The sequence below is a fragment of the Danio rerio genome, chromosome 21, assembly GCF_052040795.2.
Source record: "Danio rerio strain M-AB ecotype USA chromosome 21, GRCz13ab, whole genome shotgun sequence".
Lineage (NCBI taxonomy): Eukaryota > Metazoa > Chordata > Actinopteri > Cypriniformes > Danionidae > Danio > Danio rerio.
This window is the reverse complement of record NC_141041.1, coordinates 39,367,141-39,388,120: the sequence shown is the minus strand read 5'-3', so window position 1 is coordinate 39,388,120 and position 20,980 is coordinate 39,367,141. Positions and strand designations below refer to the sequence as shown.

At 35.5% G+C, this 20,980-nt stretch overlaps 2 protein-coding genes across 51 annotated transcripts in view; one reads left to right on the top strand and one right to left on the bottom strand.

The window, feature by feature from the left end:
* The window catches only part of LOC147838916 (uncharacterized), a 166,036-nt gene that overhangs the window by 70,558 nt on the left and 74,498 nt on the right, over nucleotides 1–20,980 (bottom strand). The gene's annotated exons all lie outside the window — the stretch shown is intronic.
* The window catches only part of alg13 (ALG13 UDP-N-acetylglucosaminyltransferase subunit), a 37,556-nt gene continuing 25,142 nt past the window's right edge, over nucleotides 8,567–20,980 (top strand). For 25 of the 50 annotated variants that reach the window (XM_087299909.1, XM_087299926.1, XM_087299924.1 and 22 more), the window contains exons 1-12: nucleotides 8,567–8,826; nucleotides 9,019–9,102; nucleotides 9,198–9,248; nucleotides 9,470–9,516; nucleotides 9,707–9,779; nucleotides 10,456–10,537; nucleotides 10,683–10,845; nucleotides 12,231–12,300; nucleotides 12,377–12,485; nucleotides 15,276–15,340; nucleotides 15,519–15,619; nucleotides 15,712–15,827. In XM_087299909.1, coding sequence (XP_087156035.1) covers nucleotides 8,707–8,826; nucleotides 9,019–9,102; nucleotides 9,198–9,248; nucleotides 9,470–9,516; nucleotides 9,707–9,779; nucleotides 10,456–10,537; nucleotides 10,683–10,845; nucleotides 12,231–12,300; nucleotides 12,377–12,485; nucleotides 15,276–15,340; nucleotides 15,519–15,619; nucleotides 15,712–15,827 — 1,081 coding nt within the window. In that variant the 5' untranslated portion in view covers nucleotides 8,567–8,706. 50 annotated transcript variants of the gene reach the window in all.

The window sequence follows — 20,980 nt, the reverse complement described above, 5'->3', positions numbered from 1 at the left end:
ATAAATCTGGGGTCGCCACAGCAGAATGAACCGCCAACTTGTCAAGCATATGTTTTATGCAGCGGATGACCTTCCAGCTGCAACCCATCACTAGTAAACATCCGTACACACTCATTCACACACATACACTTCGGTCAATTTTGGAATATACAATTCACCTACTGTATACCTCACATGTCTTTGGACTTGTAGGGAAAACCGGAGCACCTGGAGGAAACCCACGCGAACACGGGTGGAAACAATACTATAAAATATTTATATTATAAAATTAAAGTATTGAATATACATTTCATTTCAGAACTCTATTTTGATTCTATTATTTTTTTAAACCTTGTTGCGTATTTATTAATCTATGAATGGACTGACAGTTTGGTAGTTTAAATTATCTCAAGACATGCAGTTTAAATATTAAAGACGTCCTATTTACACCTGTATGCACGACTAAATATGTAAATGTTAACGTGGTGAGATCTCGTGTCTCACTGCGACCTTTGGCTCCACCGTGTGGATATTCCAAAGATGTTCTTTTTAAAATCAAGTTTAAAAAGTCCATAGAAAAGTTCACTCAGACATATAAATAAATAGGGGCTTCTAAATCATAACTTTTTTAAGCCTACTTTTTTTAAAAACATTTTTTTAAACATTTTACTCTTTTGCCTTATGCCAACAGGTCACTTTACACTTACAAAAAAGTGTTATGGGGATATTGTTTTCCTTTCAATTAGATAAGTTGTGTCCCAAAAAATGCCCCAACTAGCTGATGATACCATCCTGTTTCTCAGTAATGCAAAGCAGATTTGAGTCGTCATTAATCTGGTGTACTGTTTTTCTTATGCTTCTGGTCTGCAATTTATTTTAAAAAGTATGAGCTGATGGCACTCCGTGACACTAAACACAATTGTTCAATATTTTAATAAAAAATAGATTAAATACTTGGGTATTGTTATTTCTAAAGACACTAAATCATAGGTTTTAAGGGCCGCAGCTCTGCAGTTTTGTTCCAAATCAAACACAATTGGTGTTAAAGACTACTAAAGACAATTAAGCAGTTGTGATTTGAAGGTGGTTGGAGCTAAACTATGCAGAGCTGCGGCCCTCCAGGAACTGAGTTTGAAACCATTGCCCTAAAGTAAGGAAATAAATTTATCTGAATGATAATATGATAAAAAGGTATAATATATTAAATATGTGGGTTCAAATAGATCTATTTTTGGTAGAATTATTTTATAAAAGGGCGAGGCAGTGGCGCAGTAGGTAGTGCTGTCGCCTCACAGCAAGAAGGTCACTGGGTTGCTGGTTCGAACCTTGGCTCAGTTGGCGTTTTTGTGTGGAGTTTGCATGTTCTCCCTGCCTTCACGTGGGTTTCTTCTGGGAGCTCCGGTTTCCCCCACAGTCCAAAGACATGTGGTTACAGGTGAATTGGGTAAGCTAAATTGTCTGTAGTGTATGAGTGTGTGTGTGAATGTGTGTGTGGATGTTTCCCAGAGATGGGTTGCGGCTGGAAGGGCATCCGCTGCGTAAAAACTTGCTGGATAAGTTGCCGGTTAATTCCGCTGTGGCGACCCCGGATTAATAAAGGGACTAAGCCGACAAGAAAATGAATGAATGAATGAATTTTATAAAAGTCAGAAGCACTTTTCAGGATGCTTACCCAGCTTTCTCTTTAAATATATATGATAGGTGCATTAAAGACCCGAATTAAATGCAATATAACTGTTTATGGAAAAAGAAGCATCATTATCTAAGAAAATCAGATGTAGTAAAGTAAATGAAGGAGAATTGAATCTAACTGATTTTGATGTTATCAACGGTAGCCTTAAGCTGAGGTGGCTTCAAACCTTCTTTTTTTTCAAAAATTTTTGATTCCCTTAAGGGCATACATTTTCTTTTAGGATGCGATTTTGAGCCATCAAAGTGAAAGTGTAAATTGACAATTTTTTATAGTAAAGTATTGCTGTATTGGAAGTTGATAAACAAACTTAACTGATAACCACATACACTGTAAAAAATTGACCTTCATTTCACTGTAAATTACTATCTGATAATTGCATTACTTTCACATTATAATATGCTGTATGTAGATTTACGATGAGATAGTTTACAGTAATTTACTGTGATTTTGTTAAAATTACAGCCATATAGTGGACCTTCACAGTAGATATCAAAGCAAATTACTGTGGTTTCACGGTTATATCTTGTAGAATTAGCTATATTTTACTGTGAAGCAGGCTTTTCTCAGCTATTCATTCTGACATTTACTCTGGCTGAAATTATTTGGGTGTTTAACAGTGTTTGGTTGTAGAATCAATTAAATTTTGTTCCAGTTTATTTCATTGTTGCTTTATTACATTACTTTATTAAATTACTATGCACAAAGTAATGTTTATTAAAAATTATTTCATATTTCCATGTTAACCTAATAAAAATAAATAAATGTGCAGCGCACCCAAAAATTTAAATTTACTATGAAATTTTGTAGTTTCAAAACAGGATGATTTTCTGTCAAGTTATTTTTAAAGATGTAACCAAATTGTTTTTGGGGCTTCAATAATATTCTGTTATTTCTAAATATCAATATCAGTCCTTTAAATAGTAATTTGCTGTAATCATGATGCCTGCCTTAATTTTACAATAAAATTATAAATACAACTTATACTGTGAATTTTTACAATTAAATCCTAATAATACTAATGCAATTTACAGTGGAAAAAACACAGTAACATGTTCTGTAAATCAGGACATTTTTTACAGTGTAGTTGTTCTTTGTGGAATAATGAGTATATCCTTATTAAAAGGAAATCTGTGTTTTTTCAGCATTGTCTTTGTTGAAAGCTATTCCTTGGTTTGGTTCAGCTGTTTAATTGGGTTACGCCAAAATTGGGTAATCTAATTATGTCTGGTACTGTATTAATTTTACAGGGCAAAGCTGTAATAATGATACTTTAAGCACGTTAGTAAATACACTTTCCCCTTCTAAGGTTAAAAAGAAACCACTTGATTTTGATTTACCTGAATACAAGGTGGTTCAAATTCGAACAAGATTTCTCTCTACTTTTACCAAAGGCAAAAGAAGTTCAGTTTAAAATTATTAATTTGTAATTATTAACTTTGTAATGAGTTCCACAGACATAGATGTAAAATGGATTGTTACATTTTAGCAAATTTTCAAAAAAAAGTTATGGGATGACATTTCTGTGTGGTTAAGATTGAAATATGTACCTGATTTTGATTTTAAAGCTGTAAAATATTTATCTTTTTGTCAGAATTCTGATGTGAATTTTTTTTATTAACAATATTGTGACTTTAGCAAATTATTTTATTCAGAAATGCAGACTTTTTAATAACCCCCAAGTTTTTTGCTTTTCCAGAAAGATTTGGTCTTTTTCAATTCATTAAAGCTTGTGCAACATTAAAAGCCCTTAAACTATGCTAGTTTGCTAAAGTATTTATTTATTTATTTATTTATTTATTTATTTATTTATTTATTTATTTATTCTTTCCTTTTTTATGTTTTTTTATGATGATTAACTCCCTTATGTTGTATTGCATTGTAGTTTACTCTTTATTCATTCTCTGTTTATGTTTTTTATTTCTCTTTTTGTTCTTGTTATGCGGTTATTAGGAATTCCTGATTGAGAAAGATGTTATTCCTACTGTATATCTTATTTGTTTTGTCCTGTTTGTTCTTAAAAGGAATTAATAAAAAAAATGCAAATCTTAAAAATCCCAAATCTGCAATAAAAATGTTAAAAAGCATTAGTATGCTCCCATTTTAACAATGCCCTTGTCCTTGACCTTTGAGGATCCAATTCAGTCATACTCAAGCAAAAAACTCTGGATAAACAAAATATTTGCATATGTTTTTATTTTACATTTATTTGTATCTTATTTATTTCTTAATTGAAGAGCAGTTTCATTTTGTAATCTGGAGTGGCAGCGCCCTCTACTTTTCACACGTGAATTAACATTTCCTTTACTTTGAGGATTATACATTTTTTCGGTATTTTAAATGTGCGTGAAAGGACTGGACATCTAACTTTTGTTTTTCTAAATTAAAAACAAACAGTAATGCATTATATTTTAAAAGGCATTCCTCAATACTGCTTTATAACCAGTGCAAACTGATAAACAAAGGTGTGACTTGCACTGTTTATTGCACTACCACTTTGGAAAGCCACCCTAACTATCAAATTTTGGATTTTGATAGTACTGGTTGCAAGATCTGCTAATGGAGCATAACCCAGCATAGGCAGAACAAATAACTTGAGTAAGGAGTTGCATAGCATGATCTGATGCCTAATCCGCTGCGTAAAAAAATATGCTGAATAAGTTGGCGGTTCATTCCGCTGTGGTGACCCCTGATGTATAAAGGGGCTAAGCCGAAGGTTAATGAATGAATGAGTTACATTCAGCTTTTCTTCGAAAACTATTAGTGTAGACATACATATCTGATTCATAGAGTTTTTAACATCAGTACAGTTTTAACAGTCTTAAAACTTCACACCATTTGTCCCATTTTAGTTTTACATGCCAACCCACATAGCAAACTATCTCTGGCACAGCTCTGGCCCACACAATCAGCTTTTGCTTGGCCCACATGCCGCAGTGAATTATGATACATGACTGGACCAAGTCTGGCTTCCAGACAAGGGCCAAACATGAACCCTATCTGGGCCAAGTCTCAGCCAATTTAATACTCTATAACTGAGCCTGAATTGGGGCAGATACTTTGATGTGTCATGACTAAAGTGACCCACATAGCAAACGAACTTGGCCCATATGTGGCCTCATTATGGCACTGCTGGCGTGTTGCTGGCACTGGCATGCATAATGTCAGCCGAATGTCGGCCATGCATGGCAATGATGTACTGCATGCATGACATCAAACTACATTTGGGCCAATTATAGATGATAGGTGTGTGGCCCAAATCAGTGTAGTGATTGTTCACATTGTTTAGGTAACATTAGGCTGGATTATGGCTCAGTTTTTGGGGTTACTGGTTAAAGTATAATCTTATAGATGATAATCTGTACCAATAATTAACCTGTTTTTGCCCAGTTCAGGGCCAGTTAAGGGTGATAAATTTGCTGAGATTTGGGCCGGTTATGGCCCATATGTGGCCCTTGCCTTTAATCCAGTTATGGGCCAATTCAGGACTGTCATTCTTTGCGGTACTTGGGCAGAGGGAAAAGTTATCTGGCCCCGGAGCTGGGCCAGAAAACATTGGCTATGAAGCATACATTCATTCATTCATTTTCTTTTCGGCTTAGACCCTTTATTAATCTGGGGTCGCCACAGCCGAATGAACCGCCAACTTATCCAGCATTTGTTTTATGCAGCGGATGCCCTTCCAGCTGCAACTCATCTCTGGAAAACATTCATACACACTCATTCACACTCATACACTTCGGTCAATTTTGGAAACCCAAAGGAAAGCGGGGAGAACATGCAAACTCCACACAGAAACGGCAACTGACCCAGCCGAGGCTCGAACCAGCAACCTCTTTTGCTGTGAGGTGAAAGCACTACCTACTGCGCCATTGCATCGCCTACATGGCCCACATATCAATTATTACCATCTGGGTCAAATACTACATTTTACATCTGGCCCAAGTATTGTGTGCTGTCTTAAAGACAGTGCCACCTCGGGCAAACCGGGGCCATGTTTGGCCCATATGCTGTATGCCAGTGCCGGATTAATGCTTGCTGTGCCAGATTTATGCCAAATCTGGGCCAGAATTCTTTGCTGTCTGGCTTCAATTAAGAAGAATGAATTATGGTCTGAAATTGTGGCATGTAGATATGGAAGTTCTAAATTATTTTCTAAATCCCATTTGTGCAATGGAACTCCAAAGAAATAACAATTCCACACTTGTCATAGACATGCCAGCTATGCCAGTCATGACAAATTTTGATGTTGGCTTGACAAAACCTAGCTTCTGAATTTTTTTAAGTGATTAAAAATAAACAAACAAATAACAACAAAACCATGTATAAAGCTCAAAGATTGCTAAAATTGGTTTAGTTACTAAAATGGTGCAGGGTTGCTGTATGTGGTTGCTCTGCTACTCTGGCTAGATAGTGCAGAGGAATCAACAGCTTTTACCCAAAAAAATGACCAGACTGTCAGATGAAGAAGAGCCGGAGTCAAAGATTCTATTAAAAGTTTACTGAAGATAGTTTGCAGTTTCATCAGCAGAAGCCAGCTTCAACTCTCTTGTAGAGTTCATAGACCGATCTGCTTACAATCTCAAAACAACAACGATTACACTCTCAATGTCATCAACTACCTTATACATAAAGGTGTTTGAACCTGATTCTTTAAAACACAGAAAGACTTAGACAATTTCCAAGTGTGTGTGTAAGTGTGTGCGAGTGCGTGTGCATTTATGTGTGTGTGTGTGTGTGTGTGTGTGTGTGTGTGTGTGTGTGTGTGTGCGCGCGTGTGTGAATTCTAAACAATTTCTTCCAATGATTACCTGATGATTGCATCACATAAATACATAATACTGTGACTTATTACATTTATTATATTTTATCTTACATCTTATATTTTTAGTATTATGTCTATTGTTGGTTTTTATGTGACTTATTACATTTAGTATATTTTATCTTACATCTTATATTTTTAGTATTATGTCTGTTGTTGGTTTTTATGTGACTTATTACATTTAGTATACTTTATCTTGCCTCTTATATTTTAGTATTATGTCTATTGTTTGTTTTCTCTCTTTTTATGTTGCTGCTGGTCTCTGTGAGTTACCAAACAAATTTCGTTGTACAACTACAATGACAATAAAAGTTCTTTACTTTACTTTACTTTAAAAAAGTCAGACAGCGTAGGTTATTCAAAGCTGACCACAGAGCTGCATTACAAATACACAAATGAATAGAAGATCTATTATAAGAGACAACTGCAATCTGTTTCTTACTCAAGGCTGTTTTGTGTACTCGCAGCTTACATACAAAACAATTAACCCAAGTCCACTCAAGATGTCTTCATGTCTTCATGACCTTTGACCTGGCTTGGTAGATCCTGTGGAAGCGAATAATTTGGCATACAGAAAAAGCAAACACACATATTATTAAAGATTTACTCTGAAGAGGGATCAAACTAAGGTCATAATATCATATAGAGCCTTAAACATTCAACTTTATTAATCATAATCATAAATCATAATCATAAAGACACAAGAAATTATAGGGGAGTGCAGGATACAATGTAACAACTCCTTAAGTTATTTGCTCATGGTTAACCATGGCATGCTTCCGAGGTTTTCACCACAGTATTGGCAGACATCTTCCAGCCAATTATTGAAAAAGTTTGGCAGGAAAAACCAATTTGCAGTTTTGCAGCATAAAAGTGTTTTCTTTTATACTTAATATATTTTTTATTTTTAAAAGATCTGTGAAAGTATGTATGTAAAATCTTACATTGTTTTGATTACCGTCTTCTAGGCTAAAACATGAAACCATTTTAAAAGATGTAAAAAAAAACAGTGACTGCTAGCCATTTTTTAGGAAAACACGACACAGGGGGATTATTTGTATAACAAATAAGCTACACGTACACCCCTGATTAATAAAGGGACTAAGCCGAAAATGAATGAATGAATGTATGAATGAATGAATAAATGAAAAAGCAAACACACACATATTATTCCTGTTTTACTCTCAAGGGGGATGGTAATATTAATCTAGGCCCTGAAACATTTAGCTTTATCAATAATCATAAAGACATAGGAAATTATATGTGTTACTCCATCCTAGAGTGGAAATTCATCAGAAAACCCACACCTTTAATAGACAGACAGACAGACAGACAGATTGACTGACAGATTGACTGACAGATAGATAGATAGATAGATAGATAGATAGATAGATAGATAGATAGATAGATAGATAGATAGATAGATAGATAGATAGATAGATAGATAGATAGATAGATAGATAGATAGATAGATAGATAGATAGATAGATAGATAGATAGATAGATTTTAGTTTTTTTAAGCAAAGAGCTAAATATGTTAGAACAGTGGTTCTCAAACTGCAGTACGTGTACCACTAGTGGTACGCAGGCTTTCTTCTAGTGGTACACGGAGGAATGAAATATGTCATGTACATGCTACACACATTTCAAAATTTATCAAAATGTATATATATAATATGCCATATATGACATATAGCCAATGTTTCTGAGGTAATATGCCACGTTTTTTTTAACTGTGCAGCTGCTTTACTGGGCCTGCTACTGTATTTCAATACTGCTCATTTTGGTGGTACTCGGAGAGACAATTTTTTCTGAGGTGGTACTTGATGAAAAAAGTTTGAGAACCACTGTGTTAGAAGATATGTCTCTAAGTCATGTGTTCTAAATGGTTGTAGCTTTAAGGCTCAATGGGGAGTTAGAATCAAATAGTCGTCTTACAAAGCATAAGAGTAATTTTAAAGTGTCACTATACGTGGAACACTAACTTAAACATCTTAAGTAGCAAGTGTTGTCATGGAAACTGCAATATGTCCTGTATGTTCCTGCATAAAGTGGCGCCAAAAGAGCAATGCAGTACAATCAGAGGTCATTTGTTGCACCTGTTGCATTTTCAAGCCCGAAAGGAAACTTTCGACCTTCACAGTTTTTTTCGCTTTTAGACGGAAAGCCGTGAAGCTCTGTATATGCGTTGTTTTTTATTTATCATTTCTTGAGGATGCAAAAAGCCTTGAAGAAGTATTTTGTAAGCATGGACGAGTACCTGGCCAGCATTGGACTATACCGAAAAATGATGGCGAGAGATGCGTCTTGTCTTTTTCGAGCTGTTTCTGAGCAGGTAATTTGAAAATAAATATTCCTCAAAATGTGACCAAATCTCGAAATTGTTGTGTCATATTCCGAAGTTTCTTGACAATGGTGTATGACAACTTTTGTGAGTTTGACGAAACGTGTAACTTACGACAATCTTAATGAAGCACCTGTATCGTTTTGACCGTGCTACTGAACTGGCGTTTAAATTTGTTTTAAGCTTTATTACTCTCAGAATTACCATCAAAGAATACGAAAGGAGTGTGTCAACTTCATAAGGGCGAACAGATGCAACTTTGAACCTGTAAGTACATTCAAACTGATTTTTTTTTAGAGACTGCACAAACTTTTAACTGTATGTAAACGCTCATAACCCTGTGGTATTACCGTGTTTTTCAGTTTGTTGAAGGATCTTTTGAGAAGTATTTAGAACGCTTGGAAGATCCCAAGGTTTGTATTCAGGGAATTTTCTTGTTGTTTTCACTTAAATGTTAACAGTATGTCTTATTGTTGGTAAATGGTTAAAATGTTTATTACAACCAGAATAAAAGCCAATGATCAAAGATGTAAACAGTCAGTTTTTAAAACAATATTTTTTGTAAATTCTACGAAAGGTGTTTAAGGCTTAAGTGTTAAGGTCTTACTGTGGTGTAATATCTCAAATTTCATAGGAAACCGTAGGTCAAGTGATAATAAAGGCACTGTCTTTACTGTACAGGTATGGTTTACATCTCTTCCCCACATTTTGCAAAAATAGTTTATTCTACAAGTACATTTTTTATCTTCTCTAACTTTTGCTTTATTTTTTGCAATACATCTGAGCTATTTAAATGTAAATTTAAAATGTAATTGCATTAAAAGAATGTTATTTTGGGTCCACATTCTCATGTGGTTGGTTTTCGGCGCAGGCGGTGCTTTGTCATTTACAGGTATCCAGGTAAGCCACCAACTGAGATTGCAGAGGAAGACAATTTGCCTAAGGTAAGCAATTATAAAACGCCCTCTGTTTGCGTTCAGAGTTTTGCATTTATTCCCACTATTCTGGCTAAAAGCTGAAACTACAGTTTCAGTGTCACTGAAATTACTCTTTAGGGGTCTCATGGTCTTTCAATTCAATTCAGCTTTATTGGCATGCTTTTTCAAATATAACACAATGTGGCCAAAGCTTTAACATTTTATTTATTTATTCATTCATTTTCCTTCGGCTTAGTACCTTTATCCGCCACAGCGGAATGAACCGCCAGCATATGTTTTACACAGCGAATGCCCTTTCAGCTGCATCCTAGCACTGGGAAACATCCATACACTCTCATTCACACACATACACTATGGCCAAAACAGTTTATTCAATTCACCTATACCACATGTCTTTGGACTGTGGGGGATCCAGAGCACCCGAAGAAAACCCTCGCAAACACTGGGAGAAAATGTAAACTACACAGAAATGCCAACTAACCCTGCCGGGACTCGAACCAGTGACCTTCCTGCTGTGAGGCGATTATGCTAACCACTGAGCTACTGTTCTGCCACGCATGCATTTTATTTATCTATTTATTGCTTATACATTACTTGATTACTGGTAATTGTCTATAGCATGCGTTATTGTTTTAAACTTATGTATGGTTTTACATTCATCATTATTCATTAAATCCAACAGGTTTTACTGTGTTGCTCAAACAATGGCCACTATGACATTGTTTACCCAAAGAGCTATCCAGTAGATGCTGCAGTATGTCAGGGTAAGTTAGCAGTTCATCATATCTCAGTTATAATATCTCTTGTGTGATCACTTTCTGAATAGTTCCTAACTAGAAAGATTTTGCTATTGATTTTTTTTTATATTTGATTGATACATTTTAGTACTAGTATTTTCATTTCTTTCAGCCTTGCTGTATGAACTGTTGTACACTCGTGTTCTGGGAGTTGAGGATGATGAAATACAGGCAGCACTGGAGGGATTCAAAGGAGGGGGACGACGATACCGAAACAGCCATTCTATGTGCAGCGAAGACGCAAGTTATGATACCCCAGAAGATCGTTCTCAGAGGTCTTCTCTCAATTACTTGTCTTTTTAGCACTATTCAGTTTTCATTTTCAATTTTACTGTGACTGCTCCAGTACCTATTCACTTACCATTAATTTTACAGAAAACAGCAGCTTAGACAATTTGCCTAATATTATATAATTTTTTTTTTTGATCAAAACATTTTCAGAAGTAGCCTATACAACTTGTATGATTTATATTACATGGAATATAATACTTTGTAAAGAAATTAAAATTTTTAAAACCAAAATAATTGCTTATAAAAATATAAATCTATTGTATCAAAATAATTCCATCTTTAAATATTACAGACCACGAAACTGTGAACGGCGATTTTTTTTTTTTTTTTTTTTTTTTTTTTTTTTTTTTTTTCCCAAAAGAGCAGCTACTGTATTAGTAGCTTGTAGTTAAATTTACGGGTAGTGAAAAGTATCTTCTCCAACACTGCTGCTGTCCATGAACAAACCACAATAGTAATATGTTTGGTCAAAATTGAGTTTGAGAAGGGCTAAAATGGACTTTTTGACATCCGTCTTGTGACTAAGTCTCTTCAATTTTGTCCCATTTGAGAGAAACCAAACCATTAATCACATGTTAGAATAGCTGGTGTAAAAACTTTAATGCGCTAAATGCACACAGATTTGAATTTTCAGCCATGCAGCTCAAGGGCTTCTGGTAAACTGTTTCTCTATTATAAAAATGTCACATTTAAGAGCTGATTGCTTTGAATATCAGTGATCTTCACTGCCTGTTAGATATATGATGTGAAGTGGGTTTCAAATCGGACAAGAAGCACTGCACTAAGTCAATTTCCCCCACCACTTCTTTAAAATATGACTGTTTATTATACCCCAGTATTTTCAACAGAATTTCTACATTAGCCTGTTGCTACTGACAGTGCTAATGGTTACAACAGTCTTTTATCTCGTTTTACACTTAAACAACTAAATGAATGCTTAAGTCTACTTAACTGAATGTATTGTAATCAAATTGCAACATCAATACTGTAAAACAACCTTGTAAAATTGAAAATGGTCACATTTAAGCTTTCACCGGAACTTTATCATTAGCTTTAAAATTCTCGCTGTGCATAGAACCCATTGCAGTTTTAGTGTTTGCATAGCTACTGCACTTTAACTTTTGTATGGCAGACTAATGATCATGATGTTCTTTCACATTGTCGGAAAGCACATTGTTAGAAGAATGTTTTCCAAAATGACTTCACATTGGAAATGTACTCTTAACACCTATACAAGTAATATAGGTTAACATTGAGACTGTCCAATTGACAATTTCTGAGTAAAGTATTGTACAATTTAAGAAAAAAACAATTAAAAGTATTGTATTTCATAACTTTAAGTTCTTTGCACTTTGAGTGACTTTTTCAGAGAGGATTGGGAGTCGAGGGGACATTGCCGCTTCGATGACAGACCTAGAGTTGGAGCTGAGGACCAAAAGGTGGCTAAAAACATACTTTATTAAGAGCTTAAGATGCTAAAGTTGATCATTTTTAATATTCTCCTCTTTACCCCAGGTCACAGAAGGGTCTGGGAAACTAGCTCTCCCATACAAGGTACTGAAGGCCTTAGAGCCAGAGCTGTACCGCAACGTGGAGTTTGACGTGTGGCAAGATAGCCGCAAAGGTCTGTTTACTTTTTAACCACAGTAACTGTTTTGTCATTTTTAAATGCCTTATTTTTTTTTTTTTTAAGCATAGGTTAAACAAAGTGCTATAAACATTCCTCTGAGATTTGGGTTCCTATTGACATCGCACAGTTATACAGTCACAGTTATTGTGGAAATACCACATTGCAAAAGTGTGATCCGGTTTATGGGGAGGACATTTTAGTATATTGAACTCCTTGCAATGAGATAATTTGAGCTTTGTGACATATGTTATTTTTCTGGAAGTTGTTTAGTTGTACAAAATTAGCACACTGATCATAAATGGATAAAGCTGGATTTACTATTGGGATTGACGGGGCTCAAGCCCAGGGGTGTCTTGTTTGGTTTTGATTTAATTGTTTTGTCATGATAACGATAACAATGTGATTGGGTTTCAGTTGTAACTAATCTGCATAAACAAAAATGCACAAGCAGTATCAGAGTGGTATGCTTGGGGCGATGGGGGAGACGCAATAAAATTACAGATAGCATTGGGAAAAGGAAGTGCTCAGATATTTAAAAATATATATTACTTGATTTTTTAAACTGCACACACAGCCTGATGCTCTTGCCGAACTAACTTCATAATTCATATTTTGGTCTTCTGAACTATTTTCACTGTGCATTGTGGGACTTTTCAGAGCATGAACATTTTAGTGCACAGGAAGAATTTTGTGAATGAGGCTGCATTTAAAATGGCTAGTTGTGCTGACCGTTACAGACTTTCTATTAGTAATGAAACAAAGATGTTTGATTCCTGTCATGTATACAAATGTAACTATTTTTTTTATTTTAATTTTTTTAAAAACTTTTAGATGCTGTCTTGTTTTTCAGACCTGTAAATTTATTTGCCGTGCAAACTCTTCTCTAGCTGTCTTTATTCTTGTCATTGCTGTGCATTGTGGATGAGTCAGTGCACCTCATACCATCCACTGTGATTTCACTGTGAACCCCACTAGAAATGGCTGCTCACTCAAGCAGTGCTCTTTCAGGGTATAGGGGCGATTTTTGGATACAAGTTGCTTATCTCAGCTACTATTCTAATTAAACACAGGCAAACCAGCTAATTAAGTTCATACTGGCCCTACCAGAAACCTACTGACAGGTATGTTGATTCACGCTGGGGTTAAAGGGCTAGTTTTCACCTGGTCACTTCATGCTTCAACAGGAGACATCAGCAAAAGCAAACAAAACTGACTTGGTAATTCACAACTGTGAAGGGATTACATTAATTTGTGTAACTTGCTCTCTTAAAAACAAAACTTTGTGCCATACCAAATGAGTGCAACACTGTTTTTTATTTTTATATTTTTGATCTGCGTTGACAGAGATGGGCTACAACGGGTTTGTGATGTGTCTTGTTAGTGTTAGTTGGATATTATTATTATTTATAATTTTATTTTTATTGTAAAAGGCAAAAATGTAATGTAACTAAAACAAAATACTAAACCTCCTAAACTATAAATTATATATATATATATATATATATATATATATATATATATATATATATATATAATATTTTTTATTTGTTTGGATACTCATTTAGTCGTGAAAAGGCATGAAATGACCAGGTGTAAACAGCCCCAAAGTCTGTAGGACAGTTGCTTTTCAGGAGTTTGGACACTCCTGCCATAGTTTTTAAAAGAGCTAAACAAAAATATTTGTTTTGGTTTTGCTCAGTGAAACAAAAAGATGCAGCCTTGGTGGCATAATTCTTTAAAGACATGCAGACTTTATAATTGTCTTTTAATTTTTTGAATGAATTCTCACAACTCAAATGCACAAGCTTGCCGAGTTGCTCACATGATTTTCAAATTAAATATGTTCTCAAACTGTTAATATATGTGTAAATATCTTGCCCTTTGACTGAAAGCGTTCTTGTGTTTTGAATCTTTTTGCAAAATGTAGTTTCTCTTCATAGAGAGGTGTCTGGCTGCAGACTCGGTGCAGATGCAATCTGAGCTGCATGCACTGCTTTTGAATGTGCTTGCCTAAGCCCACATCCAACCCTACCTGTCACAGTGGACACTAGCTCCATTAAGTGCATTGTGTCTGACACTGCATTTCTGAGAGACCTCAGCTTGCATCCTAAAGGCTGCATCCAGATACTATTGGCTTTATATAGGGAGCTAATAATAAATTACACTTTTCACTTTCTCTTTGCATGTTCTCTTAATGTCTGACTTCAGTCTCATTAATGCTACTTTATACTTTCTTGAAGTGAACTTTTGCATATCTATTTTTTTTCATTGTTTTGATGTGCTTTCTTGACTGGAGCAATGAGCTTTTCGTCTGGCGTATGACTACCTTATATCTAAGACAATAAAACAAACTTTACTGGACTGTCCTGCTTTTACTGATTCCATAAGGACTTTTTATGAAATGAAATCTTTTAAGGACATTTTTGACAGTGAAACCAGAAAATATTTTAGATGTTTTATCATGTATTAACACAAAAAAAATCTTATTTAATTTGTTTTATTTTGTTTGTTGATTTTTAAGTTGTATATTTATTGTTGAAAGATTCCTGCCATGAAGATAGCCTTGGTTGCTGAGGCTGACATGGCGCAAAAATTCATTACATTACCTTGTATCTAAGAATTGTATTTGTTAAATATGCTATGGTACATTTTAGTGTTTTAAAATTCCTCTCCAAATATTCTTTAATAAAACATTTTGCAAATTAAACGTGGAGTCATCTAAATTGTGCACAACAGTTGATTGTTGCAAACCAGTTGATGATCCTGTGTTATAATCCTTTATAGAGCTACAGAAGACCGATTACATGGTGTTTGCTGGCAGACAGTACTTTTTAGGAGATAAATGTCAGGTGGGACAAAATGTTTTGTCATGTTTAACTCAACACCATCTTACATTTAAACTACCTTTCCTCTTTTGTTATGCTTTGATATTATAAACATTTTTTTTTTGTTATTTCAATAAGTAATCCCATACCAGACAATTGATTACACTACAGACTCTGTCATAGTGTTGTTCACTTTTGCCAGGTCCGCTTGGATCCAAAAGGAAAGTACTACAATGCCTTCATTCAAGAAGTTGGGACTCATTCCACTGCGGTGACTGTGTTTATTGAGGAGCTTGGAGAAAAGTAAGCTTCTCCATTTTTCTTATTGGCGAACAAGCTCTCTTAAATGTCGTAAATAATATTGAGTATTTAAATGTCCTGTATGATTCTGCAAGGCACCTTGTTTCTTTGACCAATCTGAAGCCAGTGAATCCTGTCCCAGCCTGGAACATAACACCAAGCAGAAAGGGAAACTCCTACAGCCATGCAGAGCAGTACCCTGGAGAACTAGGTCTGTATATTTTTATCTCGATTCATATTAAGATATGGGTACAGTCCTTAAGCTTTTGTCAGTGCAATTTAGTGAGTATTTCATTAATTCTATACTATGTGCAGAACCTAAAAAAAATACAAAAATGATGTAGTGATTGTACATAATATGCACTTCATAAACAGTGATTTGTAAATAAAATGCATATTATTATAAAAATAACCACAACAATAGTGATTGTGATATAAACTGTCAAGGCAAGGAAAGGGAAAACTGTTCATAATTAGGGGGACCCATTATGCAAAAATCACCTTTATTAGAGGTGTTAATACAGTTGTGTGGCAACAGTTTGTGAATATAGCCATTCACGTGGGCTTCCTCCGGGTGCCCCGGTTTCCCTCACAGTCCAAAGACATGTGGTACAGGTGAATTGGGTAGGCTAAATTGTCTGTAGTGTATGAGTGTGTATGGATGTAACCCAAAAATGGGTTGCAGCTGGAAGGGCATACACTGCGTAAAACATATGCTGGATAGGTTGGTGGTTCTTTTCGCTGTGGCGACCCCAGATTAATAAAGGGACTAAGCCTTGCATAAAGTTACAATGCATCCAGATATTCATTGTTTTTAGGGGGTCAAGCGCGAAGCGCTGAAACCCTATTGTTTTTGTTAAGATTTTTATTATTATTATTATTATTATTATTATTATTATTATTATTATTATTAGGGGGTCAAGCGCGAAGCGCTGAAACCCTATTGTATTTGTAAGGATTTTTAGGGGGTCAAGCGCGTAGCGCTGAAACCCTATTGTATTTGTTAAAGTTTTTATTATTATTATTATTATTCTGCCGAAATCACTATTGCCCAGACCAAACCGTAAGGCCGAGAGAGCTGAAACTTGGCCAGATTGTAGTACTCCGGTACACTACATCCTCACCAAAGATCAGCCAAATCGGACCATAGGTGGCGCTATGGCGCCAAAAACCAATATTTTGGACATTTTTGACCGCTGTTCGTTCACCGTTTGTTGTAGACTCAAAAACTTAACATTTTTTGAATCCTTGGGTTAGCCCGAACAAAAGTGTATAGCAGAACTTTTTGCTCTACGACGCACCGTTTTCACGCTACATCGCCATTTGTCCGAAACCTACTTTTACGAACTAGTCCTAGGTTTTTCACTCAATCTGAACCAAACCAGCTTTCAAATGTTCTCTGGACACTGAATATCAATAATTATCAAAAAAAAGTTGACATTTTTATTCTCACTCGAAACAGTACACAACAATGTTCAATGCTAATTGAAGCTAAATGCTAATTGGAGCTATAACTTTTGAACGAAATGAGATATCATCACCAAACTTGATACACACATGCATAAGCTCAATTTGAGGTGACACTGCAAAACCCGCAGACTTTGGCCACATGGTGGCGCTATAAAGCTAAAAAAACATAAAAATTACTCTAACCTTACAGCCACTAGTCCAATCAGCTTGAAATTTGGCATGCAGTGTCTTTGACCAAGTTGTCATAACATACTATAAGGACATTGGCATATCTCAAAAAACATGGCAGCCATTGGCTAATTAAAATTGAGCAGCCATTTAACAAGGTTAACGATGAGTGATCAAAACGAAACTCGCTGGGCATGTTCGACTCACGGTCCTAGAGGTCTGTAAGAATTTTGAAAGAAATCGGCCACTAGGGGGTGATTTTACGTATTTTTAATGTGTAATGAGTTGTGTATCACACAACCTTTTGCGCAACAACACAAAATACATATCGTATGATAGGCCTGCTCATACCGAACAGTTTGACACTCAAACCACTGCTGTCACTTACACCGTTCGTTAAATATTCATCAATATAGGAAAAACCTACTTTTGCGAACTAGTCCCTGGTTTTTCACTCAAACGCGACGAAACCAGTGTTGTTGGAATCTCTGGACTGTGTAGATCAATAATTATCAAAAAAAAGTTGAACTTTTCACTTTGGCTGGCTGTAACAGGCTCATTTACAAAAGGGGCGTGTCTACACGAACCTACATGCCTGTAAACCAATAGGGAAAGCCTAAAACATCACAGAAATTGGTGAGCACATGTGGCATATCAACGAGATGAAACTTGCAAAATTTTGTGAAGATCAAACCATAGGTGGCGCTATAATAGCAAAAATAGTCTTTAAATATTGCTAAATAGCTTAAAAATAAAGTAAATGTGCTTCATTTACACACTATTTCACAAATACACTAATTCTATATATCATATGATAGGTCTGCTCATACTGAACAGTTTGAGACTAAAACCACTGCTGTCACTCACACAGTTCATTAAAAAACCATCAATATAAACAAAACCTACTTTTGCGAACTAGTCCCTGGTTTTTAACTCGATCGCAACGAAACCAGTGTTGTATGAACCTCTGGACTGAGTAGATCAATAATTATCAAAAAAAAGTTGAACTTTCTATTTTAGATAGCTGTAACAGGCTCATTAACAAAAGGGGCGTGTCTACACGGACCTACATGCCTGTAAACCAATAAGGAAAACCCAAAACATCACAAAAATTGGTGAGCTGATGTGGCATATCAATGTGAATAAACATGCAAAATTTTGTGGAGATTGGGCAATAGGTGGCGCTATAATAGTGGAAATGGTTCTAAAAACATGCTAAAATGGCTTAGAAATTAAGTAAATGTGCTTCATTTACACACTTATCACTGAAATGATTTATAAGTTATTTTTTTGTCCATCTTGGATGTTTAAAGGTCTCAAAAACACATATTTTCAATATTCTAACATTTTAACCACTATAACACAGACTTTTAACTGTCACCTACCATTTCTAACCACTAGATGTCACAACAAGACCACTTATTTATTGTTCAAAACATTTGCATACCTTTGTTGTTTTATATTTTTTGAGTTTAAAGTCAGGGAAATTGCATTTAGGATCATTCTGAATCATATTTTGACCTGATGTAAACACTGTTATGCATTAAACATCTAATTTGGTCCCAGTTAACCTCTTCATAATAATTCTAATAGGTAAAACTGGTTCTATGATTAAACACCTTGTTTTAAAACATATGTAAAGAAAATTACAACTGTGGCTTCTAGATGGCAGTAACAGACCACTTGATGTTTATTTTACTGCTCTATAGCAAAGAATGTAATGTAATGTTATGTAATGCATTCTGATTCCCAAACTGACATGGCCGGAACACAGTTATTGCATTTAAGTTCAAATTTAGTCAAAGCGTGTCAAACTTTACTCTGTAGATTTTTAATTATTTTAATAAAATACAAATTTTTCATTTTATATAGTTAGAACATGCTCAATTATAGAAGGGATATGTTTATGCACACCTAAATGGCTGTAATCACATAAATAAATTACACCATGGCCACTAGATGGCAGTAGGAGATCACTAATAGCTTATTCACTGCTCTTTTGTCATTTTTATTAAGAAGAGCTAAAATAGCCATAACTCATGAAGGAATTAAAATATCTTCACCAAACTTGTTACACATATGCAAGAGGTCAGTCTAAGGTCATAGCATAAAACTCGTAGACAATGGCCACATGATGGCGCTATACATTGTAAAATCACTGTATCTGAGTAACCATTTATCTGATTAACTTAAAATTTGACATGTCGTGTCTTTGTCTAAGGTGCCATGACTCGATCTACACAATATATCATAGGGCTGCTTATACTGGTCACTTTGACATAAAAGCGGTCACTCGAAATGTTCTTAAGAAATTTGTCAATATGTAAAAACTGAAGTTGCATTTCTGGAGTGTTTAATCAAACGTTTGTTAGCTCAATCTATAAACTCTAACACTCTAATCGTATATTTCATTGTCAAATAAACTACTTACAGGCGTCATAACTGCTATATGACCTTACCCTGCTAAACTGCTTGACCCCCGTTAATTGCTGCTTGCAGCTATATTTATTATTATTATTCTGCCGAAGTCACTATTGCCCAGGCCAAACCGTAAGTCCGAGAGAGCTGAAACTTGGTCAGATGGTAGTACTCCGGTACACTACATTCTCACCGAAGATCAGCCAAATCGGCCCATAGGTGGCGCTATTGCGCCAAAACCCAATATTTTGGCCGCCATTTGTACACCGTTTGTCGTAGACTCAAAAAAATTACATATTTGGAATCCTTGGGTCAGCACCAACAAAAGTGGAGTGACCCAGATTTTCTCTACGGTGGACCGTTTTCCCGCTACATCGCGATTTGTCCGAAACCTACTTTTGCGAACTAGTCCTAGGTTTTTTGCCCAATTTGAACCAAACCAGCTCTGAAATGTTCTCTGGACACTAAATATCAATAATTATCAAAAAAAAGTTGAAATTTTTTTTCTCGCACGAAACAGTACACAATGTTCAAGGCTAATTGAAGCTAATTGCTAATTGTAGCTATAACTTTTGAAAGGAATGAGATATCCTCACCAAACTTGGTACACATATGTGTAAGCTTAATTTGATGTGACAGTGCAAAACCCGTGGACTTTGGCCACATGGTGGCGCTATAAAGTTTAAAAAACATAAAAATTACTCTAACCTTACAACCATTACTCCAATCAGCTTGAAATTTGGTATGTAGTGTCTTTGACCAAGTTGTCATAACATACTATAAGGACATTGGCATATCTCAAAAAACATGGCCGCCATTAGCCAACAAAAATTGAGCAGCCATTTAACAAGGTTAACGATGAGTGATCGAAACGAAACTCGCTGGGCATGTTCGACTCACGGTCCTTGAGGGCTGTAAGAATTTTGAAAGAAATCGGCCACTAGGGGGCGATTTTACGTATTTTTAGTGTGTAATGGGTTGTGTATTACACAACCCTTTGCGCAACCACACAAAATACATATCATATGATAGGCCTGCTCATACCGAACAGTTTGACACTCAAACCACTGCTGTCACTTACACCGTTCGTTAAATATTCATCAATATAGGAAAAACCTACTTTTGCGAACTAGTCCCTGGTTTTTAGTTCAGTCGCGACGAAACCAGTGTTGTTAGAATCTCTGGACTGTGTAGATCAATAATTATCAAAAAAAAGTGGAACTTTTCACTTTGGCTAGCTGTAACAGGCTAATTTACAAAAGGGGCGTGTCTACACGAACCTACATGCCTGTAAACCAATAAGGAAAA